This window comes from Plectropomus leopardus, chromosome 22, assembly GCF_026936395.1.
Source record: "Plectropomus leopardus strain MGB_pleo_1.0 chromosome 22, ASM2693639v1, whole genome shotgun sequence".
NCBI classification, from domain to species: Eukaryota; Metazoa; Chordata; class Actinopteri; order Perciformes; family Serranidae; genus Plectropomus; species Plectropomus leopardus.
Window position 1 is genome coordinate 4,090,599 of NC_142197.1, and position 23,071 is coordinate 4,113,669.

Here is a 23,071-nt window from a genome sequence, read left to right on the forward strand (position 1 = left end):
TGGTAAAAAGTTTGGCAAGATATTTTTATTTAATCTTGAGATTTCCAGCTCAGCTCCTATAATAAGTCTAAAATACACTGTGGAAACTAAATTGTTACATTCATACTGTTAACTGCAAAAAAATGCACCACTGAAACCCATTCAAACTGCAAATATTGATCCACAGCTTTACTATTTTCCACCTGATGGCGTCATTTTTTTAAACCATATTTGACATATGGAGAACATGCATGCTATTTCCACCAGGTGCACTGTCACAATTAATAATGCTGCAAATCATTGACATATCCCAGGCTGTGATAATCAATAAAAATCTACTTTTCATATAATATATTGAAATTAATTCTCATTGTTGTTGCTTTTTTCATCTAAAACCATAGTGGCATCATGACAAATACCTGGCATTTAAAGTGTTAAAATTCTGAAAATTAATTTGTATTTGATATTTATGATTAGGACTTATGTTGGTCAATAAAAGTAGAAATTAATGTATAATATTTCTATAGCCTGGTTCTGAGAAGTGCATTTTGTATGCAGAGCCAAAGTATTAGACACTGCAAAAAAAAAAGTATAAAAATCAACATTGCTGCTAATCATGGACGTATCCCGGGCTGAGATAATCAAAATATTTATCTTCTTTGCATGTATTATATTGAAAATAATTCAATTTTTGCGGGGGGTATTTCATAAAAAAACAAAGTGGCAAAAACCTCATTTAAAGGGTTGATATTCTGAAAATAATGAATATTTGATATTCATGATTAGGTCTGATGTTGGTTTTTAAACTTTGTGCTGTGAGAAGCTGCCAAACTTTCCTCTGTTAAAATCCATTCACATATTAACCAGCAGAGTTTGAGTTCGTTTATTCAGAAAAGAAAAATGTTTTGTTTTATATCAATTTGTCAGTCAAAATACTACATACAAAGTTATCAAATCAGTTTCTACGTTAATCAGTATTGTGATTAAGTAGTATTGTTACTACAGATTATTCTGATACTGTACTATTGCACCAGATCTAAACACAGTATGTCTCTGTGGTACTTTGTGTTTTCTATTCTGCGTTTTCACAGTACTGACGGCTCAGTTTGTTATTTTCGGTGTTTTACTCTGATTTCGTCTCCCGCTCTTCGTTACGTGTCCAGATTTGTTTTACGTCTCTTTGTGTCCCTTCAGTAACAGATCCATGTACGCTCCCGTCACCAGACTCTCCTTTGAAACACCCAGTTTCTCCATCAGATCCTCGGCCACCTAAAAACACACGAAAAAAACATCTAATTGTGTGTGTGTGTTTGTGCAAGTAGAAATAAATCTGCTTTTCATGTGATGCAGTACAATAGTGGTGTAAAGGTTTTTTTCCAGAAAACGCAGCGATCGTTTGTACAAATTGAAGTCAATTTATAAATTCAAACACATCTATCAGTATGAGCGGATCCGCGACGAATACAAAACTTGCACGTCTTTTTTCCCAAAGCTGGTTCAAATGCAAATTCAGGATGCAAATTTATTAATTTTTAAAAAGCTGAACAATAAAATTTCATAATGTGCGACACATTTTCTATGACGGTGTCAAAGTTTTTTCGTTCCCCGTCTGATAAAACACCAGCAGTTGCTGGATAAAAACACTTCGGGTTAGATAATGCAGTTTTATTAAAAAAGAAATGTTACTATGACAACCTGTAATGTTAAAATTCACTTGTATCTATTGATCAGTGCAGATTTCTGATCACCAATAATTCTGTCTTAAATGATTTTTATCTTTTCTAATCTCATTTTAAATTTTTTTATTTTAATTAAATTTAACTGTATTGTTTTAATCACTTTTAATTGGTTAGATTATTTCGTTATTCCTCTTGTTGTACACTTTCACTTTTGAATCTCATTTTAAAATTTTGATTACTATTATTCAATTTTAAGTAATTTTTTAATTGTTTAAATTATTTTATTATTCCTCTTGTACGCTTTTACTTTCTAATCTCATTTTAAATTTTTGATTATTTTAACTTATTTCAACTGTATTGTTTTAATTAGTTAGATTATTTCACTGCTCCTCTTTTTGTTACACTTTTACTTGTATTTTTGTGTAATGTATTTTTCTCGACGTCACTGTAAATGAGTTTGCGGTAAAGCCAATGTTGGTTAACGCTGCTGCCCGGCCTAAATTATTATGATAATAATAATATTTCTTCGAGAGCAGTAATTCAGAGATGGCAAAATATTTCTCTTAGTGATGAGTAAAGTGTGCTGTTATCCAAATTTGAGCCTGTTTTAAGTGTCTGGTGGACCAATCAGGTTGCTCGGTCGGACCTGCTTGTTGTATAGTTGTGTTTATTCCCTAAAGAGTCGTTATTTCGTGCTCATTTATTTCCTGTTGGAAAGCACAGATGGACGGATGCTGCCAGTGTTAAATAAAGTTCAAACCCACCTGCTGTCCCTCCTCGACACTCTGCTCCGGACGCATCACCACCTGAAAACACAAACAGGTTAGTCAGCCGACGAGTTCGCCGTCTCTGCACTCTGGATCGACTCTGCTCTTCACTCGTTTACTCGCACCTGTTTGTCTTTCAGGACGACTCAAAAGATTTTCCACGTCAGTAACCTGCTCGTCTCTGTGCTGCCTGCTCCGCTGGGAAATCTCTCTTCTTAAATACAATATTTCAGATGCCGTAACAGCTTTAATAAAATGTCGTACGGCGTCAGTGTCGATCACATAACCTCCCGCAGGAAGGAGAAGTTGATTAAATCAGGAGGCGTCCGTGAGGGTTTGAGACGCTGGTGTTCGTGCTCGTGCAGCATCACCCGTTAATATTCACCGGGGACTTTTATTCATGTCATCCCTCCTTTCTTCTCCCCTCATTTCCTGTGAGATCTCTACTGTACTCAATTTAATGAAAAGGTGTAATATTCCTCAAAATTATATGTATATTTCTTTTTATTTTTAAATCACACGTCATCATGGCCCTGTCTTTTCAAATGGACCAAACTGTTTGCAATTATTCATTCACTCATGAATGGAAATAGTTTCTCATAACTGAACAACTCAGATATTACGTTAGTAGATGTTGATTTTTTTCCTTAAATAACTGTTCATATTTTAAAAAGGAAAAAAAAGACAAGAAAAGAAAAGAAAATTTCTTGTTTTGTCACCTTAAACTCAAGAATATTTCATCTGTATTAATATAAAATAAACAAAAGCAGCATGTTCATCACATTTTAGAGGCTGAAACCAAAGTAAGTGTTTGGTTGGATTTTGGTGTTACGGAGGACTTAAATAATTACCAAAATAAAATCCATTCATTCATCATTTTAGTTAAAAGGCAATAAACTTTATGTTTGTGTTTCAGAGTGTGTTTGTTCAGGTGTGTGTGTGTGTGTGTGTGTGCTGACCTCTAGCTCCATGAAGTCTCCCAGTCCCTCCACTGTGTCCAGGTGAACTCTGGTCTGACCAATCAGAAAGAGCCGTCGCTCCTTCCGCACCTCCCCCTTAACCCCGAGGGCGTCTGACAGCACGGTCTGTGCACGCGCACGCGCACACGCACACACACACACACACACAGTTATTAACCTGAATACTTGGCACAGACGTGCAGAAACACACTCGCTGGTTGTTTGTTGTTTTACCCGTAGACTTGTTGGGTCGTTGGTTGGACTGATGGAGTAACGGGACAGTTTGGGTCCATCGGTGTCCGGTCGCTCGTAGAAGATCAGCTGACCTGACTCGTTCTGACAAACAAAAAATAACAAATAAACAAGCCAGTAAGTCGGTTGCGGTGTATTCAGGCAGCATTATTTTTTTCTTTTAATCTCTTTCTTTTGAATGTTATATAAGTTTTATTTTCATTTTTATTGTTTTTATTAACTGTTACAATTTGTATTTCCTATGCTATTTTCATTTTTATTTTTATCTTATTTTTCATCTTTGATTGTTAGCTATTGTATTACATTTATTTCGAATCTAATGTAATTTCAATTTTATTTCTCATTTATTTATTTTACTTTCTCCTTGTGGTGGTTATCCATGTTTATTGAGTTATTATTCTTTCATTTTTTTGTTTAAATTTTTATTATCATTATTATTATTATTATTTCCATTAAAAAAAGCAATTGCTTGTTTTCTCATTTGATCTATGTAGCTTCATTTTTATCTTTATGTATAGAAATAAATTATTGTTTTTTATCTATTTATTTATTTTAATTCTTTAAATTTACATTATCAGCCTTTATTTTGTATTAAAGATTTTTTCTCTTTATGTTTTATTTTTGAGGTATTTTTTTTTTTTTTTTTACAAATTTGTTGTTGTAGTTACAGTTTTGTTTTGTTTTTTTTTATCACGAGTTTGCATTAATCTATATTGATTATCCGAAGTCAAACCTGTTTTACACACCTTTGTGCAATCACTAATCACAACTCAAACTGCAGTTCTTCATATTTAAGCCTTTGGCTCATTTTACCTTTTAATGGACATGATGAAGCAAAATGTGATGCTCTTTTTATTGTATTGTATTAATAAAGAATCTCTCATCTTATATTATACATACTTTGACAAACTGTTTGTAAATATTAGTGTTGTGCTCCCAGTGGCCACCAGGTAGAGCCCACAGCACCGTCTCTGGTGCTGATGGTGGAGCTCCTCTGACACACACACACACACACACACACACACACGCAGTAGTGTATATGTACCATGAAGTCTCGAAGCTTCAGTCGTCCTTGGCTGCAGTCGAAGAACGTGTCATGCTGTCTGATGATGGTGCCCTCTGATTGGCTGAGCTCAGCGGCCCTTTTGGCGAACTGCGTCTTGTCACTCACTTTGGCCTTGATCTCCACGTTGGACGGCATGGCTCTACTGAGCATGTGCAGAACAGAGAGCGAACAGGTAGTCAGACAAGTTTAAAAGTTTATTTAAAAAAAAAACAAAAAAAAACTGAACCCTGTGACCATCAGCAGCCCTAAAGGCTGATCAATCACTGCTGATTTACCAAATGTCTGATAATCAATCACTGTCAGTCTATCAATATATCTATCTATCTACCTGCTTAGGGAAAATAAAATGTCATCATAACTAAATATAACGTAAAAAAAAAATTAAAGGTAACACAGATTAGACAGCAACTGCAAATGAAAAAAACTGAATGTAAACAAAAATGCAGAATATGTAATATAATATGATAAAAAAAAATAATGTTAAATAAATATAAATAACAAATTAAAGGTCAGGTAGAAAAATAAGGAAAATAGGACATTAAAATTATATTATTTTAAAAAACGCCAGCTGAAGGGTAACAATTTATATTTACTTACCTGATTTACTTAACATATATAGTTATTTATATTTTCATACATCATAAAAATTACTACTCTACTACATTTCAGAGGCAAATATATACTTTTCACTTCAGTACATTTGTCTGACAACTTTTTTTCATTTTTACATGATATTTATTTTCATTTTGTGATCTGATAATAAGCATAATTAAGTCAGACAGATAGATGTCCCTTTTTGGAAGCAAATTTCTTATGTTTTTTTATTATTATTATTATTTTTTTTTCCAGGTAACTTTCTCATGTTTTGTCTTTCTTTTTTTAAAATTATTGATTGATAACTAATAAAATCACATTTAATTACTTTTATTAGTTATCACTCAATAATTAAAAAAATACAGTTCATTATAAAACAACATTCCTTTTTTTAGTATAATGTTGTATTAATACTCTGAATCTGTAGTCAGATAAATGTAGTGGAGTAAAATGTAAAGTAGCTTAAAATGGAAATACTCAGTTTAAACTTGAGTAAATGTACTTAAATGTCGAGTCACTTATCACTACTACTTCTGTACTTTCACTTTTGAATGCTTCTGGCTCCAGCAAAGTATTTTTACACTGTGGCGCTGCTGTTTTTATTTAGAGTTAGCAGTAATATCAGTAAAGTGCACGACGTTAGCTCCATCATTAGCATCACATCAGAGCTAACGTTAGCCAGCCTGTTAGCTTCCTAGCAGCTAACCGCTAACCTGCGCATTAAACATGGCGGACGGTTAACTAACGGCACAAACAGCCGCTAAAATTAATAAAAACTAAACTTTTAAGAGGTAAACGTTTACCTGCTGTCGACGACTCTGCTGCCGTGTGTCTTGTCCGTGTAACCACACTTGATTTTACCGCGAAACACTCCCCCCCGGGGCGGAGCAGCGGCGGTCTGAGAGCGGCTGACTGCACACGGAGGGGGCCGGGAGAGGACAGCAAACTGACCGCAGAACAGCGCTCAGTGACGGGGAGCATCGTGTAGAGGAGGAGGGGTCTTCCTCAAGGATGGTCCACCGCCATTCGATAAGAGACGATCTACGTCTGCGCATTCGACAACACAGTAACAGGAAACGAAGACGTCTCACTCCGCTTCTTTTCTGCTGTACGGAAAGTAACGGCAGCAATCATGGCTGACTTTTAAAGGAAAACGCCACCTAAAATAAATATGTTTAACGAATCCAGATTTTAACAGCATCAGACTTAAAAATATGTTTTAAAAAACTAGCCAAACATATTAATTAATGCATAAATCATAATTTTATAATAAATGATTGTGTTCATACATGTGTTTGTTTTGTTAGTTAGTTAGTTAGTTAGTTAGTTAGTTAGTTAGTTAGTCTGGTTTTGCTGTTACTTAAGTTATTTGGTTGGGGTTTTTTTTGTCAGTTTTTATGCTACCCATTTTATCATGTAGAACTTTGAGATTTGTTTCAAATGTAAAGTGCATTACAAATAAAATTAATTATTATTATTATTATTATTATTGTTATTAAGTAATGTTTATACTTTTAATTTCTAAATTTTGGTAATCACTTGTCACTTTATATACAAACTGAATAACTAAATCTGACTAAATATGGACTCTTTCAACACTGGTCTAGTTGTTCTCCAATACAATAAATTATATATATATATATATATATATATATATATATATATATATATATATATATATATATATATATATATATATATATATTAAAAATCCCACAGTATCAATAAAACAATGAAGGCAAAACAAGCCAAATTTATAGACCAGAAAATCAATTAAATGACTCTTCAAAAAAAACAATGAATAACAGTAGCCTAATATAGAAATATGAGTAGAAAGTAAATTAGATTATTCCCTCAAATGTTGAACTGTTCCTTCAAAAAATATCCTGCAGTTCTTCTAATGGCCACCAGATGCTGCTCAAACAAACTGACTCGATTGGAGTAAATGGGAAAAACTTATTTTAATACAAAGTCAACAATTTTCTACTTAATTTCCATCAAAACAATATACGTCTTACATATTTTTAATTTGTGTTCTGCGTCTGTGATTGGGTGGTTTGCAGGTCAGTGACAGCGTTTCTGTTTATACGTGTTTACCTCCACTGCCGAGTATGCCAACACACACACACACACACACACACACACACACACACACACAGAGCTGTAACATGACTACATTTAGCTCATCTGCTCATCAATACAACTCTGGAGCTGTGCGTGTGTGTGTGTGTGTGTGTGTGTGTGTGTGTGTGTTGGCATTACTGGGCAACTGGACAGCATCATGGTGGGAGAAACAGGGAGCGAGAGAGCAGCAGAGAGAGAGAGAGAGAGAGAGGGATGGAGGGGGGGGGGGTTGGTTGGCATTTGGCAGAAACAAATCTGCAAAGACGAAGAGGAAGAAGCCACACCGAGGGAGAACAAAGACGTCTTTTTCTGTGAGTAAAACTATTTTAAAATGATTATTTAGATCAATAAAAACAGTCATGATGTTACAGCAGTGTTGATTAGACAGGCTGTAAATGCAATAAAAGTCTGTGTGTCCGTCAGGTGGTCTCAGGATGACCGTCACATATTCCAGTAAAGTCGCCAACGCCACCTTCTTCAGTTTCCACCGGCTGCTGCTGCGTTGGAGGGGAAGCATTTACAAGCTGCTGTACCGAGAGTTCATCCTGTTCGTTCTGCTCTACACCGTGCTGAGTGTCGTCTACAGGTCACACACTTTCTCACTCACACTTTTGCAGACTGCAATATTAGTCACTGAAAGCTTTCTTTCAATCCTGGTCCAAATTTGTTGTTTCAAAGAACAAGTCTTTGTTTTTACTATTCAGCGTGTCGAGTGTTGTTTATCAAAGCTTGATGCATCTTTTTCCTCCGTGCCAGCGAGCTCCGCTCGTTGTGCAAATTTTAAGAGAAGAAAGTGCGAATATTTACTTTTTCATCTGTCTTTCCCCCAGAAATGACACCCTGCAGTAGTTGGTTTATTTCGACTTATATTTAGTGTAGCCAGCGACCTCTAGTGGCTGTAGTAATTATGACAGGAGCAAAGGAGGAAGTCAGGTGACGTAGTATAAAGACTCATGGCTTTAGATTTGTAAAACTCATGCAAGCTGCTTCAAAGTTTACTCACTTTTTTATGGTGTGGCATTGCTGCACAAAGCAGGTGGGGTTGCACGTATCGGTCAAAAAACACAGGACTTTGACCAAGCAGACTGCTGTTTGTGTCTTTTATGAACATAAAAATTCAACATTTTTTCGTTTGTTATGTGCTTGACAACATCACATCACATTACATTAAGTATTTAACGTGACAATAATCACGGTGTCCTCTGTGCTGCAGGATTGTCCTCTCCGAAGACCAGAAGAGACTGTTCGAGAAACTTTCCATGTACTGCGATAAATACGCGGAGCAGATCCCCGTCACCTTCGTCCTGGGTACGTCTCTCTGTTTCTGCCTGTCACTGAAAGAAATCAGGTGCAAATACAGTCCGAAGTCCCTTTAAATACATTGATTTTAGTCAATTCTGTAGTTGCAAAATATACATCCAAAGTTTCCAACCCATTACAGGAATTAACATCTTTGGAAAAAATACGTTTAGTAAATTCAGAAAGAAATACTGAAAGAAATTATATTAAAAAACAAAACACAAAAGGCTCCTCTGTTACATATTTGGGACATTTCTTCTTAAGTTGCTTGTTGCCTTCTCTTCGTGTTTTTGAAAGAAATCAAGCCAATTTTCTCAGGTTTCAAAGAGTTAACAACCATAAACAATTGTTGTCTGTTGCAGCTATATAACTTTTAGATATTTTTACGTACATATATTTTAAACTCACATATTAATGAACTAATACCAACGATTATTTCCACAGCAGCTGATGAAATATAACACAATGGTTAAACGTCTCGTTATCTTTCCTCTGACGGCCTTTTAATGGTTTACAGCTTACAGACGTGTCAGATTCACAGTCAGTGTTGTGTTATTAATAATCACAGGAGTCGACGGCTAATATTAGTCCTCTGAAACACAGCTCAACACACTGACTGATTTATGACCGCTGTGTTTGGACTCTATGATCCACGCTTAAGGATCAACGGCGAATTTAACTAAATACTTTGACAAAAAGCAGCTAAATACGGTTTTGAAGTACTTGTACTTCATTTGAGTTCTTTATGTGTCTTTGTTCGCTTGTTACAACATGAAGACTGTCAGCTACACTGAGATAAAATAAAAGCTCACAAAAAAAAGGGTTGGGCGGCCTCATTAGCGGGCCGCTAATGGAAACCGATCATTAAAGAAGCAGAAAAGGCTAAAAGCAGGATGAGTGTTTGTGTGTCTGATCTCCTCCCTGATTCACAGCCACAGTGTCTGAATGTGTTCACTCAATGTGTTTCTGTCATGTTTTCTCAAAAAATGAAATTAAAATAAAGTTTATCATTTCATTAATATCACACCTGTACGAGCTAACACGTGCTGTATTTTTTTAACCGTTATTTTTGGATTTTCAACATAGAACAAATGCTCAGTACGTCACTCAAACATCTTAGCCATGAAAACCTTTACAAATAGAAAAAAATAAAAATTATATACATATACAGCAATAGAGGTTTTGCTGTTCATTACAATCCACTACCCTTGAGTTACTTGATTATCGGGCTCCGAATCCTCACAAATATTAATACAATCAGACACGTGATGTGCTCAACAAGTTATTTGTGTCCGCATTAACGTGACTTTACGGAAATTAAATGTTCATTTATTTGTGTTGTTTCAGGTTTCTATGTGACTCTGGTGGTGAATCGATGGTGGAATCAGTTTGTTAACCTGCCGTGGACGGACCGACTCATGTTCCTCATCTCCAGGTACATTCAATTATTCTGTGAGCGTCAGTTTTTGTTGAAGGCTCCAACCATCTTTTAAATGCAGATAAGGTTTTAGGGACACTAAAACAAGACAGATGGAGGTTAGTTGATGGTGCACAGGAATGTTGAGCGTTTCCAAATATACAGAAAAGGAACCTGAGGTGCACCTCGCCGGTTCATCACGTGATTTCTGCTTTTATGTTTCCTCCAGCTGTGTTCAGGGTAAAGATGAATATGGCCGCCTGCTGCGCCGGACGTTAGTGCGTTACGTTAACCTGACATCGTTGCTCATCTTCCGCTCCGTCAGCACCGCCGTCTGCAAACGCTTCCCGACCATGGACCACGTGGTCGAGGCAGGTGCGAGTGGGTGAAAAGTTTAGGATTGGTAAAAAAAATAATGTTTACTAAAGCTTATGTTTGATTTTATACAGGAAAAAGGGAAGTCAGCAACTTGGTAATAAAAGAAAAAATAGTAGATTTAGAAATATAAAAAAACGATATTTATAATTGATTATAATTACATATTTGAAATTATGTTACAAAATTGTTATATATTTAAGCACATTTTGCAGGTTATTTCTGTGTTATTGTTTTTAACTTGTTGATCTATATTGATTTTATTTATTTATTTTTTACAAACTTTCAGATAATTTTCTTGTAGTTTTTACTAATTTCTTGCCAATTTTTGGGTCATTTCTTCTTCCATTGCTCTTTGCCTTCTCATGTTTTTGAAGGAAACCAAATTAATTTGCTCAGGTTTCAAAGGGTTAAAAAATACATTTTGCTGAGATATACTTTAAAAATAAGTAAGATTTAAATGCACGACTTTAATAATTAATATTTCCGCAGTGTGGTGTTAGTATGTTTCCAAAAGGGTCTGAATATTTCTTCCGCCGTGGTTTATAATAGTCTGTGCTGCATTAACGGGTCCAAACTGAAATGCCTGAAGTCAGACAGAGTTCAGCTCCTTCTCGGCCGGTCCTCTTCCTTCCCGGAGTCGTCTGACCCGACCCCAGGGATTAGCTCGTTATTGGCCGATTAGAGCAGAAGTCAGAGCTGATGAACTGTTTGTTTCATCCCTCATGCATCATTTAGAGTTAACCCTTTGAAACCTGGATCACTTTTCATGTGCAGCTCTCCGACGTCTTTCAAAAGTACTCAAACCTTTGAAACACTGAGCAATTTGGTTTGATTTCTTTCAAAAACAACAACAAAAAAATGTAAAAAAAAAAAATGACAAGAAAATTACCCAGAAATTAGCTTAACAAAGAGAGAGAGAATCATAAAATTTTCCAAATAACTAAGGAAAAATACCAAAAAAAACTACATTAATTATTTTTTTGTGTTTTCCATGTAGTTTTCTTGTGCTTTTAATAAGTGAAATGTGAGCTCTAAACTGGGAGTCGGCCACTCAGCCACTATCACTGTATCCAGTTCTGTTAGTACATCCGTGCTAGCTAGCTAACAGTGGATCGTCTACTCTGAGCATCCCAGCTGGAAACAAAATATGATCTGCTACATATATATATATATATATATATATATATGTGTGTGTGTGTGTGTGTGTGTGTGTGTGTGTGTGTGTGTATTATATAAAGAGCCACACACATGCAGAAAACTCAAAAACTCAAAAGAAGGCTAAATCAACTTAGAGCAACAATATAACTTCATGACTTTCAACTTACTGCAACTTTGTGAGTCTCCTCTTTCAAACCAGCATGGAGACTGGATGTAGGACCCTGTAGGACTGTGGGGACACGAGGACGACCCCTGCATGTCTCAGAGATCTGATCCAAACACACCTAAAAGTGAAACAAAAAAACAAGCATCGATGGTTATCAGTGTGTCTGCATAAATGATAACTCTGCAGCCTTTGTAAGATGATGCTGATGACGATTTTGTTTTCGTCTGCAGGTTTTATGACTCCAGAGGAGAGGAAGGTGTTTGAGAACATCCGCTCTCCTCACCTCAAGTACTGGATCCCCGTCGTCTGGTTCTCCAACCTGGCGTCTAAAGCTCGACAGGAGGGACGCATCCAGGACAGCATCGACCTGCAGAACATCCTCAATGTGATGCCAAACATTTTGTATTGTGTGTCAAAAATATGACTCAGCTCTCAACAGAGATAAGCACGTCTCACTCCTTAGCTGCATCCATCATTGGCGTCAGAAAAAAATAATATGCTTAATTTTTCGAACCCTTTGAAACCTGGACCGACATCATGTCTCATGTGCTCCCCTCAGATGCCTTTTACAAGCTGTTTAACCCTTTGTAACCCGATGAAATCGGTTGGATTTCTTTCAAAAATATGAAGGGTAATGAGCAACGTCAAGAAAAAGACCTAAAAAAAATCCCAGGGGCAAATAAAAAAAAAATGGGAAAAATGTCCAGAAAAATTTCTTCACAATAATTTATTTTAAAATTATTAACTGTTTTTTTGCATCATTTCCTTTTTTGTCTTGTTTGTTTGTTTATATTTTTTTCTTAAATATTATATAATTTCTTATGACTTTTTGAAAAACCAATTTCTTGCTTATTTTTAGGTTTTAAAGGGTTAATAGCACTTTTATTAACACCAGATTTCCTGTGCTGCATTCCGACGCCTCTCAGAAGCATAAAAACCTCTGAAACTTGGGAAAATGTATTTTTATTTCTTTCGAAAACATTTAAGTTTTAACCTAAAAATCCCTGTTAGTCTGTGACCGTATTATTGACGTGTAGTTAACATGACACCCAGTTTTGTTTTTTCTCAGAAGAGATCCAATCAGCCTGTTGACTTACAGAAATCTGTTTGTTTCTCCAGGAGATGAATCTGTTCAGGACTTGGTGTGCGACTCTTTTCGGCTACGACTGGGTCGGCATCCCGCTGGTTTACACACAGGCCAGTCTCTCTCTCTCTCTATTATCTCCCACAATAACATGTTTAAAACGGATGCAGCTCGTCTAATCACATCATCACCATCATCCTCCATCATTACTGTAACCGAATCAGAGCTCTGAGTCTCCCGCTCAGAGACAGAAAGGACGCTCAGTAAAATTTCTCTGATGTCTCTTTAGGTCGTCACTCTCGCCGTCTACACCTTTTTCTTCGCCTGTCTGATTGGTCGCCAGTTCCTCGACCCCGCCCAGGGTTACCAAGGTCACGACCTCGACATCTACATCCCTGTTTTCACCCTGCTGCAGTTCTTCTTCTACTCCGGTTGGCTAAAGGTGACTTCATGTTGTTTCTTAAAGGGACAGTTCACCCCCAAATCAAAAATCCATATTTTTCATCTTATCTTTAGGGATATTTAACGGTTCAGATTGTTTCGGTGTGAGTTGTTGAGTCTTGGCGATACCGTAGAGATGGCTGCCTTCTCTCCAATATAACGAAACTAGATGCCGGTTAAACCCACATTTGACTTTTCATGAGTTTGAGGCAAATTTCTTTGAAGCACCCATAGATGATCCTCGTTGGTTCTTCTTTTTTTCTACAATGTTTTTGTTTACTTTTTTCTTTAAAATTTTTGGGGCAATTTTGGTGGGGTGTTTTGTCTTTAAAATTATTTTGGCAATTTTTAAAGAAAAACATTTGGTAATTTGTTTTTACTTCAGTTCTTTTTGGCTATTTTTAAAGAAAATATTTTGGTGATACCTTCCAAATACTCACACCAACAATATAGTACCTGTCTCTCAACACAAGCCCACTGATTCCCACTGAAGACACAAATCTTTAAAAATACCTCTCATATATGTGTGACTGAACTCTAGATTCAATGTTTGCGTTGTCGTCAGGTAGCAGAGCAGCTGATCAACCCGTTCGGAGAAGATGACGACGACTTTGAAGCAAACTGGATCATCGACAGGAACCTCCAGGTCAGCAGTCAATCACGGCGCTCTTGGACAGAAGCTCAGAAACTCTGGAAGCAGAGGACATGAAAACCGTGTAGTCGTTAATAACTTTAGGGATAAAAATGTAAACTAAAGCAAAATTAAAATTCCTTCATTGCGACCATCTCCTGTTTACCTGTCCCTCCAGGTGTCTCTGCTGGCTGTAGATGAGATGCACATGAACATGCCTCACATGACCAAAGACATGTACTGGAACGACAGCGAGGCTCGCCCGCCGTACACGCTGGCTGCCGCCGACTACTGCATCCCCTCATTCCTCGGCTCCACCACCGACATGGGGTCAACACACACAAACACACTTTACACAATACAAATTGGAAAATTACAACCAAGCAATCCGATTCATTGGAGTAAATTATGTAACCATCTTTTGTTGTTATGGCAACTGTTACGGTTTGCAGTTTTACTTCTATTTTAATTTGTTTACAATAACTGTAACTTTGTGTTCCCCCTCGATGACCTCAAAAATTAAAAGACAGGGTTTAGTAACATTTGATTTAGAGTTGTTCCATACTCAAAATTAAAAAGTCCAATCCATCTTCCAGACTCTCTGACATCCTGCAGTTTGATGAGGCTGATGTCATCGACAGTCGTCAACGGCGACAGGACTCAGTTTTGGCTTGGCGGCAAGAGTCGGTAATATGGTGTTTCCTAATATCTCTGTTACAGACGCAGTGCAGTATGATGATTATAATGGAAAATGCTCTCTATACTGATGATACAATCCTGAACATGCTAATGAATTAATAGATGAATAGATTCAATAAACGTTCTCTGGTTGGCTGCTGCGGTAGTTTTTTGTTCTCTCTTCACATATTAGTTTGATCAGAGTCCGAAAAGAGAGGGAATGGTCTTCAATATTTTAAAAAAATGTAAACTTTGATATTTGCAGGTTCTGGGTCGAGTCCGCCGGCTGCTGAGTGTTCAGGAGCCGCCCGACTTCCGACCTCCTCGACCCATTTTCAAACGACACAGCAGTGATGCAACAGGAAGCTTCTTCCCAGACTTCAGGTTCAGTATTGCTCAATGTAAAGTACAAAAGGTAGTTTTAATGTCAGTTTTAATTACAGCTGGTATGTTCCTGGTAAGAAGCGATCTCTGGGGCTGAAAAATGACGCCAGGGGAGAACTGCCAAAAACTGCAGCTACTTGAATGGCCACTTGAGGCTGGCTCCAAGATGGAGTCAATCCCCATAGACCCTCATATCAAAATGTTCAACTTTACAGGAGAAACAAAAGTGAATAGCCTCTAGCAATTAACAGCTTTGGTCTCTTTAACCAATTATCAACACTAAACTTTTTATGCTGCTTTCGATGGCAGGTGGGTGCTGCCTTCTGACAAGTCATTACCACAGCGACAACATGGGTTAGATAACGTAACCATGGAGTGAGCCCAGATTCACAACAATGTGCATAGCTGTAGCTGTCGCTATCTCTGTGTTTTCAGTTCATGAAAAAATTGTTTTGTTTGCCAAAAGTCTTTATTAATGTTTGGTTGTACTAAAAGACCCTCTACGCTGGAGTTGGAAGTTACGTTTTTCCCTTTGTTGCATTTTGTAGCTTTGTTTTTTGCTGGTGAAAAATTTTACAGGGGCGTCATCATTACCATCCTGACTATGCTAGCCCCTAGTGTTAGAGTTAGATCCACCCTCTTGTCCAAATATGGTCACCTCTGGTTCCAAAAATCCAAGAAGGCGTCAGCCAAAATCCCAAACTCAAGGCTTCAAAATGGTAATACAAAAATCAATAGGTGACGTCACGGTGACAACATTGATAATGTTATAAAGTCTATGGTAATTAGGCAGCAGAGTGACTCAGTGCTTAGCACAGTGTTTGATTGTATTGACAGTTTGCCTCTCTGACGTCAACTTTATCTTCTCTCAATCCATCCAGGGTCAGTCCACGCCCAGAGGACATCGGTCTACCCTCCCCTGGAAAGGATACCCTGGCCACCTTAAGGGAGGTCAGCAGCAACCCCCCATCCCCTGAAAGCTCGCCTTCTACCGTTTTCCCCCAACTCGTCGTCAGCCCGCCATTGTCTGGTGAGCTCTGTCACAACATGGATGCTTCTGGCAATGGTGAAGCTGCAAAACCTCAGAATGGACTGGATCCATCCCCAACTGAGGGGGCACCAGGCTTTTATACCGAAAGGTTAACCATTGGTTTTTTGCTCATTGTCATTTTGACTTTCCACTCCTTGTTGGCTAACTCTGTCCACAATGAAAACAAATCAAACTGACTATGAATCACAGTTGGTCTTAGCGTTCTCCTTTACATTATGTGATCCTGCTATTCCACTCTTCATTTCCTCTTGTGGTCTGACTCATTTTTTGTATTTCTAGGACTGGCTCTCCGGTCTCTTTTTCCCCCACCCAGCTAGGACCAAAGCAATTCCGCTGGTTGACACTAAACGTCCAGAATCAACCACCAACCCGACCACGGGGGCGCCAGTTCTCTCTCCAGTTCTCCAGGCAGTCGTCGAAGGCATCTGTCCGAAGCCTGCCAAGCCCCAAGGCTCTTGGAAGGCGGAAACGATGCCTAGCTCGATTCCAATCCCGACGATCACCTGGTCCACAAACCGACACCCTGCAGCTCCCTGACCTCGAGTACGACCACGACTTCCAGGGAATGGCAGGGACTGAGGACACTGAGAAGGAGGGAACCAACAACAGCGAAGAAATAAAAAACCAGGACTCCCAGTCGCAGAGCCATGAAAACAAATAAGCACTCATACAGTTAACACGATACTGCCCCAGCAAAGACACTCTCCAAACTGGTAAGAATTACCAACAAGAAGTCAGAAGAAGAACAGTGGCTTCAAAATCTCCAACCTCCGAAGATGTTCTGAGGCCTGGAGGATGGGTTAACTGCCTTGTTACTGAGCCCATACCATCAAACAGTACTCCAAAGAACACAAAACAGTCTTCATACTGAAAGTCAACTTTCAAGACAATAAAAGGGCAACTTGGGCAGAGATGGGATAGCTGAAAACACTGCCTCTCCAGAAAAATACCTGTATAATGCCTTACATTTGATAAATGGATAGCTCAATGCACATTAGAAGTAAAATTAGCTGCAAAGAGCTCAACCTGTGAAAGAAAAATTTGTTAAGAAAAGTTGGAGGTTTTCCCACTCACTTTAATACCATTTTCTTGGATGCCATCTGGTGGCCATTAGAGGAACTGCAACTGAACATACTTCAGCTGTTGCTCTAAAGCTCATTTGTTGTGATTAATTATCGTACTCAGGATCAAACACTGTTCTTCAAAGGTTTTCCTAAAGATTTTTTTCTGGCACAAAATACTGTCTTCATGTGATAACAGTGTCTGTTTTTGTAAACGTAGCTGAAGTTGCGAATATACCGTATGTGTTAATGCTGCTGAATCACCAAAAACTGTTCTTTGTAAATAAATTGTTGTGACCATTTGGTCAACAAAAAGTAAGAGTGATGTCATCAAGGCAATGTTATTATGGTTGACTAAAACTAAACTAAAATTCAAACTAGATGGGAGAAATCATTTTAGACTGAAACAAACTGGAAGGAAATATCCTTAGTTATAGTCTTTCCCAATTTGGTCAAATTTGTCAACACAATAAGCTGAGGAGGATTCTGAACAACCAAAGTTGTGCCTCTCAGAAGTAACCCACATAATAATTAAAACACTTCAATTCATAACAGTTACTAAAACCCATAAAAACTATACAAAAACTAGACAATTTTAAACAAGAACTTAACTAAAATGAGCAAAACCACACTAAAAAAACTGAACCTGAATTAAAAAATGAAATAAAAGCTAATCAAAACTATGCAAGAATTACAAAATACTAATAAGGTATCTTTAATTGTATAACATTTATTGATAATGCTTTCAGCATCTGATAACTGATGGATTAGAGTTAAGTTGAGTGTTTAGCATGAGCAAAGCCAACCCGGTCCTGTCCTCTGTCAAAGATGCTGTAGAACTCCGTCAGAAATACATCTCCCAGAATCCACAGGGGGCCTGCGGTCGTAACAATGTCCACGGCCTGGAAACCGCTGAAACACAACTCCCTGTCGCCAAGCATTTCCTGTTGGTCAAGACATTCCAGTATCATACTGTGTATTGATGTTCAAGTTTATTTGCCAAGTCAACAAAATATAGCGCAATGAATCCCTGTTTCAAGACATACACTGAACACCTTCTTGAAACTTCCGAGAATCCCCCCAGAACTCCTGGGAATCTTGTGGTAAACCTGGACATTTGATGTCTCCGAAACCCCTCAGAAACAATTTAGAATACTCAATAGCCTTCTGACTGCACTCATCATCCCTACCAAACATGATATCAATGAATTTCTTACTAGTATTCCACAACAAACAAACGGCTGCAAAACAGCAGTCTGTCAGCCATTTGGAAAAACAAGCTAAAGAAGACAAAGCACGAACAGAAGGACAAACCTTTCTAACGTATTGCTCAGCAGTCAGCGTGTACTCTTTTCCTCCCAGAACAAATGTCACTTGAGGCAAACTGGACAACCGCACACAGTCAATAATGAACTGGAACAAACACAAAGGTAAAAGTCAAATGAGATTAAATGAATCAAAAAACTTCACCAAACATAATTTCAGCTATCTTACTTTCTAAGTTTAAAGAATTCTCCACAAACGTATAATTTTCCATTAAGATTCATTTTTTTTTGTTAAACCTCTCCGATGTTTGTGGGAGAAGCTCCAATCAGCTGCTGAAGACTGAGGATGTCATTGGTCGGTCCTGCAATGAGGGAGGTTCCAGTATCGACAATCGCCTGGCAGCCTTGAGGACAGAACGAACTCATACCCTGGACCGCCACGCTGAAACATACACAAAGTTCATGAGATTTGTATGTTTTTGTGTGTGGTGAGCAAATCCCTGTTGTCTAATAGTCCTGCTTAAACTGCCATCTATGTACTGCACAGCACACCTGCACAATGTATTCACTCTGAACACGGACAGCAGTGATGTCCGTTTTTAGTACAGGTTTAGGACTTATATTTGGGGCTAAGATTACAATTAGGATGAATCAATGAACATAATTTAAAACTTGGGAAAACCTGTCCATCTTAATCTGCCAGTATCCCTTAGAAGTAACAGGAATCCAGTTGACAGGTCCACTGTATAACGCTTCGTCTGTTCCGCCAAGCAAGAGTTCGCCTTCTGGGTTGCTGCTGCTTGTTCTCCTGCAGGGATGAAAGTCACAATTTAATTAACTAATTTTGCAATTTTTACATAGTTGATGTTCGGTCAAAGACCTCAAACATTTCTGAACTTCCAGGGTTCTCTGGGTCCTCTTGAGACCCTCTGACTTCTGTGAAATCCTTGAAACCAACTATTAGATTGCGCTCGATCCCAAATGTCTCAAACCATGTCCCAAGATTTAACAAATTATTAATCCTACCAAAAATTCTACCAACAAATGCATTAATTCGCATTCTAGTGATCCTGGGAGCTAGGACTCTAGAGCTCTTGGATATGTCTTTGTAACTCTCTGAAAACCCTCAGACTACAGGAGTTCTGGACCGATTTGTCCCTCATTTAGCCCCACCAAAAGAAGAAATCCTGTCCAGGACCCTGGTCGGTACAAATGTTCGGCCCAGATTTTCTTAAGAGTGACACACCTTAGCCATTGAGGCTAACATGTTATGTTAACACATATTAAAACTGTAAAAATATCAACTGGTTGTGCTTGTGAGCTTAAAAGAAGAAAAAACGTATGACTCACAGCTTAAGGATGAAATAAAAGGAAGTTAAACCTGTTCAGGTAAAAGGAAAAGACAGGCTCGTCCACGATCTTCTGTGCCATCATGTTGTCAAAAACAGGGTTTCCAAGGATCTCCGCCAAGGATGGATAACCCATTCCCAGAACGCCATCAAATTTCGCCATCACAAATGCAGCACCAGGCTCGTAGACGGACTCCCCAAACTCCTGGTTCACAACAGTCAGACCTCCGACCTGGAACAGAAGATAAATATTATAGACGGTATGATTCAGCTTCTCCAGATTAATGGCATCAAAACAAGTCTGTTACTTCTTCAATTTTATTTTGATTGGAATTATGAGCAACAGTTGTTGACATTTGTCTCTTTTTCCCCGCAATCTCTTACACTTTTGAGGTTGTTTCTTGAAGTCGGTTTGCTACAATCTTAATAAATGGAACTACAAAGTAATGCACTGCAATTCTATACTTGGTCACTACTGTATTTCCATGACTCCAGGAAAATTAAATTACGTAAGATGAACAGAAATGCACCTAGATACATCTCCAGCATGTCTCAAAGGAAGCTTTGTGACCAAAGTTGGCTCTATGTTTGGACACAGCCATCTTTTTTTGGTGGATTCTAGCCTCAAATAAAACTGGATCAGGGACATTGCAGATAAATGGTATGTGTCTTAACTCCTGGGAACCAGGATACCCCAAGTGTACATTCGTTGACTTCTTGCAAGCATGACATGATTTCTTTTCATTGTAGCAGAATAATTTAATGGACCTTCAGTGTGTCTCTGGCCATGATGCCCAGCAGGTGTCCTGATCCGTAGTTAATCCCGAACATCCGACCATCATGATGAAACGAAGTGGACTCAAATGCCCTGAAGCGCCTGTGCAATGCTGTGAACACACACACACACACACACACACACACACACACACACACACACACACAGACCTTGGACTTCTTATCACAGTCACAGCACATAAAACCATGCTGTCATACTGTCCTGACCCACAGACTCAACCCTTATTGAATACCAGCAGTGTCCAACTCTTTTGTGAATTGTGTACCATTGTGTTATATATTGTGTGTAGAGTGTGTAGTGTGTGGTGTTGTGCAGTACCACAGGACTGGCTGACGCAGTAGGTTGAAGGCACCCAGAGGTCGGATGAGCCGGTGTCAAATATTACAGAGAAGTTCTGCCCTGGAGTCCCTAAAGTGATTTCACCATAATACTGAGCCTGAAAACACAGCAGAGACACACAGTGTTAGTATACAGCAGTAGTGGTAAAAGTACACTTAATATTAAGTGTTATTCAAAGTACAATTCCAGGGTAGTACACTTCAGTGCAGAAAGCTGCAAGTCTGCTGCAGACTTTTCTTTTTGCCGCAGCTTAATTAAATCAAATATTTATTCATTTTTTTACACTGCACTTTAACTTTTATTCTCATATTTTATACTTTTCTGCTTTCTTGTTCTATTTGCATTTTCTATCTCTTTAATGGCGTTATAATGTGCTTCTATTGCACTTAATCTCGATGCTTTTATTGTGTTATGTAAAACACTTTGGATTGCCTTGTTGCCGAAATGTGCTACATAACTAAAATGCCTTGCATTTAATTTTATGCTTTAGAAATTCAAACCTGCGAGAGAAGACTTTGCCCAATCGCAGGTCATTTTAAAGAGAGGGCGCTCCTATTGGCTACAAATGCACATGCATGTCCTTTCAGATGAAAGCCTAAATCGGTCAAAGTTGCTGTTCCAGCACTGGCAACAACTGTCGAAAATGTTTAGACCTGTTCTTGTCGAGACTGTTGTTCTTACGTCCATGTAGTTGTAGATCTTCTCGCTGTAGCGTCCGAGGCGCAGTGATGGCGTGCCGGGCGGGTAACACTGAGCGTAGCGCCGGCTAAACGTGTCAGGGTGGTGGTCCTTCAGGAACTCATGCAGCACGCCTTCGGCTCGCAGCATCGCACGAACCGAACGCACCCGCCTCAGAGGGAGCCTGGGGAGGAAATGTTTAGTGTCTGGGAGTAATGAATAGTTTCTTTAATGAATAGTTTGACATTTTGGGAAATATGCTCACGTGCTTTTTTGCACGTGACAAAAATTAAATTTAGATACAAACCATTTTTGTAACAGGGTGTTAACATGTATATATACCGATTGTTTTGGTTTGATTTATTTTCGACACAACTTGCAGGTTTACATCAACCAATAACTGCTGTCAATATCGCAAGACATAAATTTCAGGGCAATGAAAGACAGGTTACATAAAACAACATTGAACATAATTAAAGAAATACATGTTTAATATTGTAAACATGATTATTTAAGTTGGGCATTTTAACATGCGGGTCTGTGGGGATTGACTAACTCTTGGAGCCAGTCTCAAGTGGCCATTAGGGGAACTACAGTTTTTGGCAATTCTGGCTCCATTTTTTAGCCTCGTTGGTTAAATCAAGGTGTGAAAACATCACATTGTGGATTTTCTGGGGATTTTACACATTTTACACTGGATAGAGCTCAGTTAGCTGTTTCCCATAGTTTCCAGCTAGAGCTTATTTTCCAAAATGTTTAACTACCAATTTATAAAAGCAATTTCTGAAAATGCTGAAAGTCGGAGCACTTAAAAGTTTCTGGTATAAAACAAAAAAAAAAGTCAGTGAAAGTCAATTATGAGTTTAATCTCAAATTTGCAGGAGTAAAAAGTTACATTTTTAAACATTTCAATTAATTGTTTTTATGTGTGACTAATATTTTAAAGAAAAAAGTAACTGTTTTTGTATACTTATATTAATGGAAGTATTTTTCCTACCTGACCATCGATAAGCTCGTCCATGTCCAAACCAACAGCAGCACCAACACCGTCTTCAACATGCTGTCTCTGCACCTGTCCGTCTGTCAGACTGCTGGTTGGCAGACAGCGGGGAGTTATTTTATCAGAGGTCACTGCTGCTCTGATTGGGTCGACGATTCTGCACGCTGATAAAAAAAGACACTTGTGGTTCCTGAAACTTGAAGCATTAATTGTTATCGTATGAATAAAATATTGTAAGAGCAGCTATTACAAAATATGTGAAGTTGTATTTGCTTGATTTTCATGGACCTTTCCTTAATCGAGATACGGCTGAATGGGAAGGAAAACATTAGTTAGACCTACAGATGTTTTATTGTGAAACTACTCTTTAGATATAACTTTATTTATCCTGAGGGAAACTGTTGTGCAGCAGTTACAAAGTGAGAAAAGGTGCAAATAACAAACATAATAAAAACAAAAAATACTTTAAAAAATGC

At 38.1% G+C, this 23,071-nt stretch overlaps 3 protein-coding genes and 1 long non-coding RNA gene across 8 annotated transcripts; 1 reads left to right on the plus strand and 3 right to left on the minus strand.

Annotated features, from left to right (window-relative positions):
* Window positions 1–846: 846 nt before the first annotated feature.
* On the minus strand, window positions 847–6,351 carry LOC148185842 (uncharacterized). Of its 2 annotated transcripts, none has more exons than XM_088072899.1 (6): window positions 6,100–6,351; window positions 4,682–4,841; window positions 3,619–3,720; window positions 3,385–3,510; window positions 2,423–2,464; window positions 847–1,248 (listed from the first exon to the last, which is right to left on the minus strand). In XM_088072899.1, exons 2-6 carry the CDS (start codon window positions 4,835–4,837, stop codon window positions 1,150–1,152), a joined length of 525 nt encoding a protein of 174 aa, XP_087929025.1. In that variant the 5' UTR covers window positions 4,838–4,841; window positions 6,100–6,351; the 3' UTR covers window positions 847–1,149. The 2 variants fall into 2 exon arrangements, with proteins under 2 accessions (XP_087929025.1, XP_087929024.1); XM_088072898.1 differs by having other exon boundaries at window positions 4,682–4,844; window positions 6,100–6,349.
* A 962-nt stretch (window positions 6,352–7,313) lies between these two features.
* Window positions 7,314–17,851, plus strand: LOC121961440 (bestrophin-3-like). The gene is made up of 14 exons (XM_088072351.1): window positions 7,314–7,731; window positions 7,844–8,006; window positions 8,634–8,728; window positions 10,067–10,154; window positions 10,366–10,511; window positions 12,069–12,223; window positions 12,958–13,035; window positions 13,212–13,364; window positions 13,929–14,009; window positions 14,173–14,324; window positions 14,591–14,681; window positions 14,938–15,056; window positions 15,938–16,195; window positions 16,387–17,851. Exons 1-14 carry the CDS (start codon window positions 7,578–7,580, stop codon window positions 16,766–16,768), a joined length of 2,115 nt encoding a protein of 704 aa, XP_087928477.1. The 5' UTR covers window positions 7,314–7,577; the 3' UTR covers window positions 16,769–17,851.
* On the minus strand, window positions 8,507–14,299 carry LOC148185843 (uncharacterized). 3 transcript variants are annotated; one of them, XR_015775440.1, is made up of 6 exons: window positions 14,161–14,299; window positions 13,877–14,053; window positions 12,122–12,205; window positions 11,840–11,956; window positions 10,322–10,479; window positions 8,507–10,235 (listed from the first exon to the last, which is right to left on the minus strand). It is a non-coding gene; the product is annotated as an uncharacterized LOC148185843 (long non-coding RNA). The 3 variants fall into 3 exon arrangements; XR_015775441.1 differs by lacking the exon at window positions 10,322–10,479 and having other exon boundaries at window positions 8,507–8,754; XR_015775439.1 differs by having other exon boundaries at window positions 8,507–10,479.
* A 27-nt stretch (window positions 17,852–17,878) lies between the features above and the next one.
* Window positions 17,879–22,746, minus strand: nots (nothepsin). 2 transcript variants are annotated; one of them, XM_042511330.2, is made up of 9 exons: window positions 22,593–22,746; window positions 21,599–21,779; window positions 20,897–21,014; window positions 20,551–20,669; window positions 19,815–20,014; window positions 19,116–19,241; window positions 18,731–18,875; window positions 18,483–18,581; window positions 17,879–18,112 (listed from the first exon to the last, which is right to left on the minus strand). In XM_042511330.2, the coding sequence occupies exons 1-9, from the start codon at window positions 22,652–22,654 to the stop codon at window positions 17,942–17,944; spliced, it is 1,221 nt and encodes a 406-aa protein (XP_042367264.1). In that variant the 5' UTR covers window positions 22,655–22,746; the 3' UTR covers window positions 17,879–17,941. The 2 variants fall into 2 exon arrangements, 1 of the variants encoding a protein (XP_042367264.1); XR_006107042.2 differs by lacking the exon at window positions 17,879–18,112 and having other exon boundaries at window positions 18,482–18,581; window positions 18,663–18,875.
* Window positions 22,747–23,071: the final 325 nt, after the last annotated feature.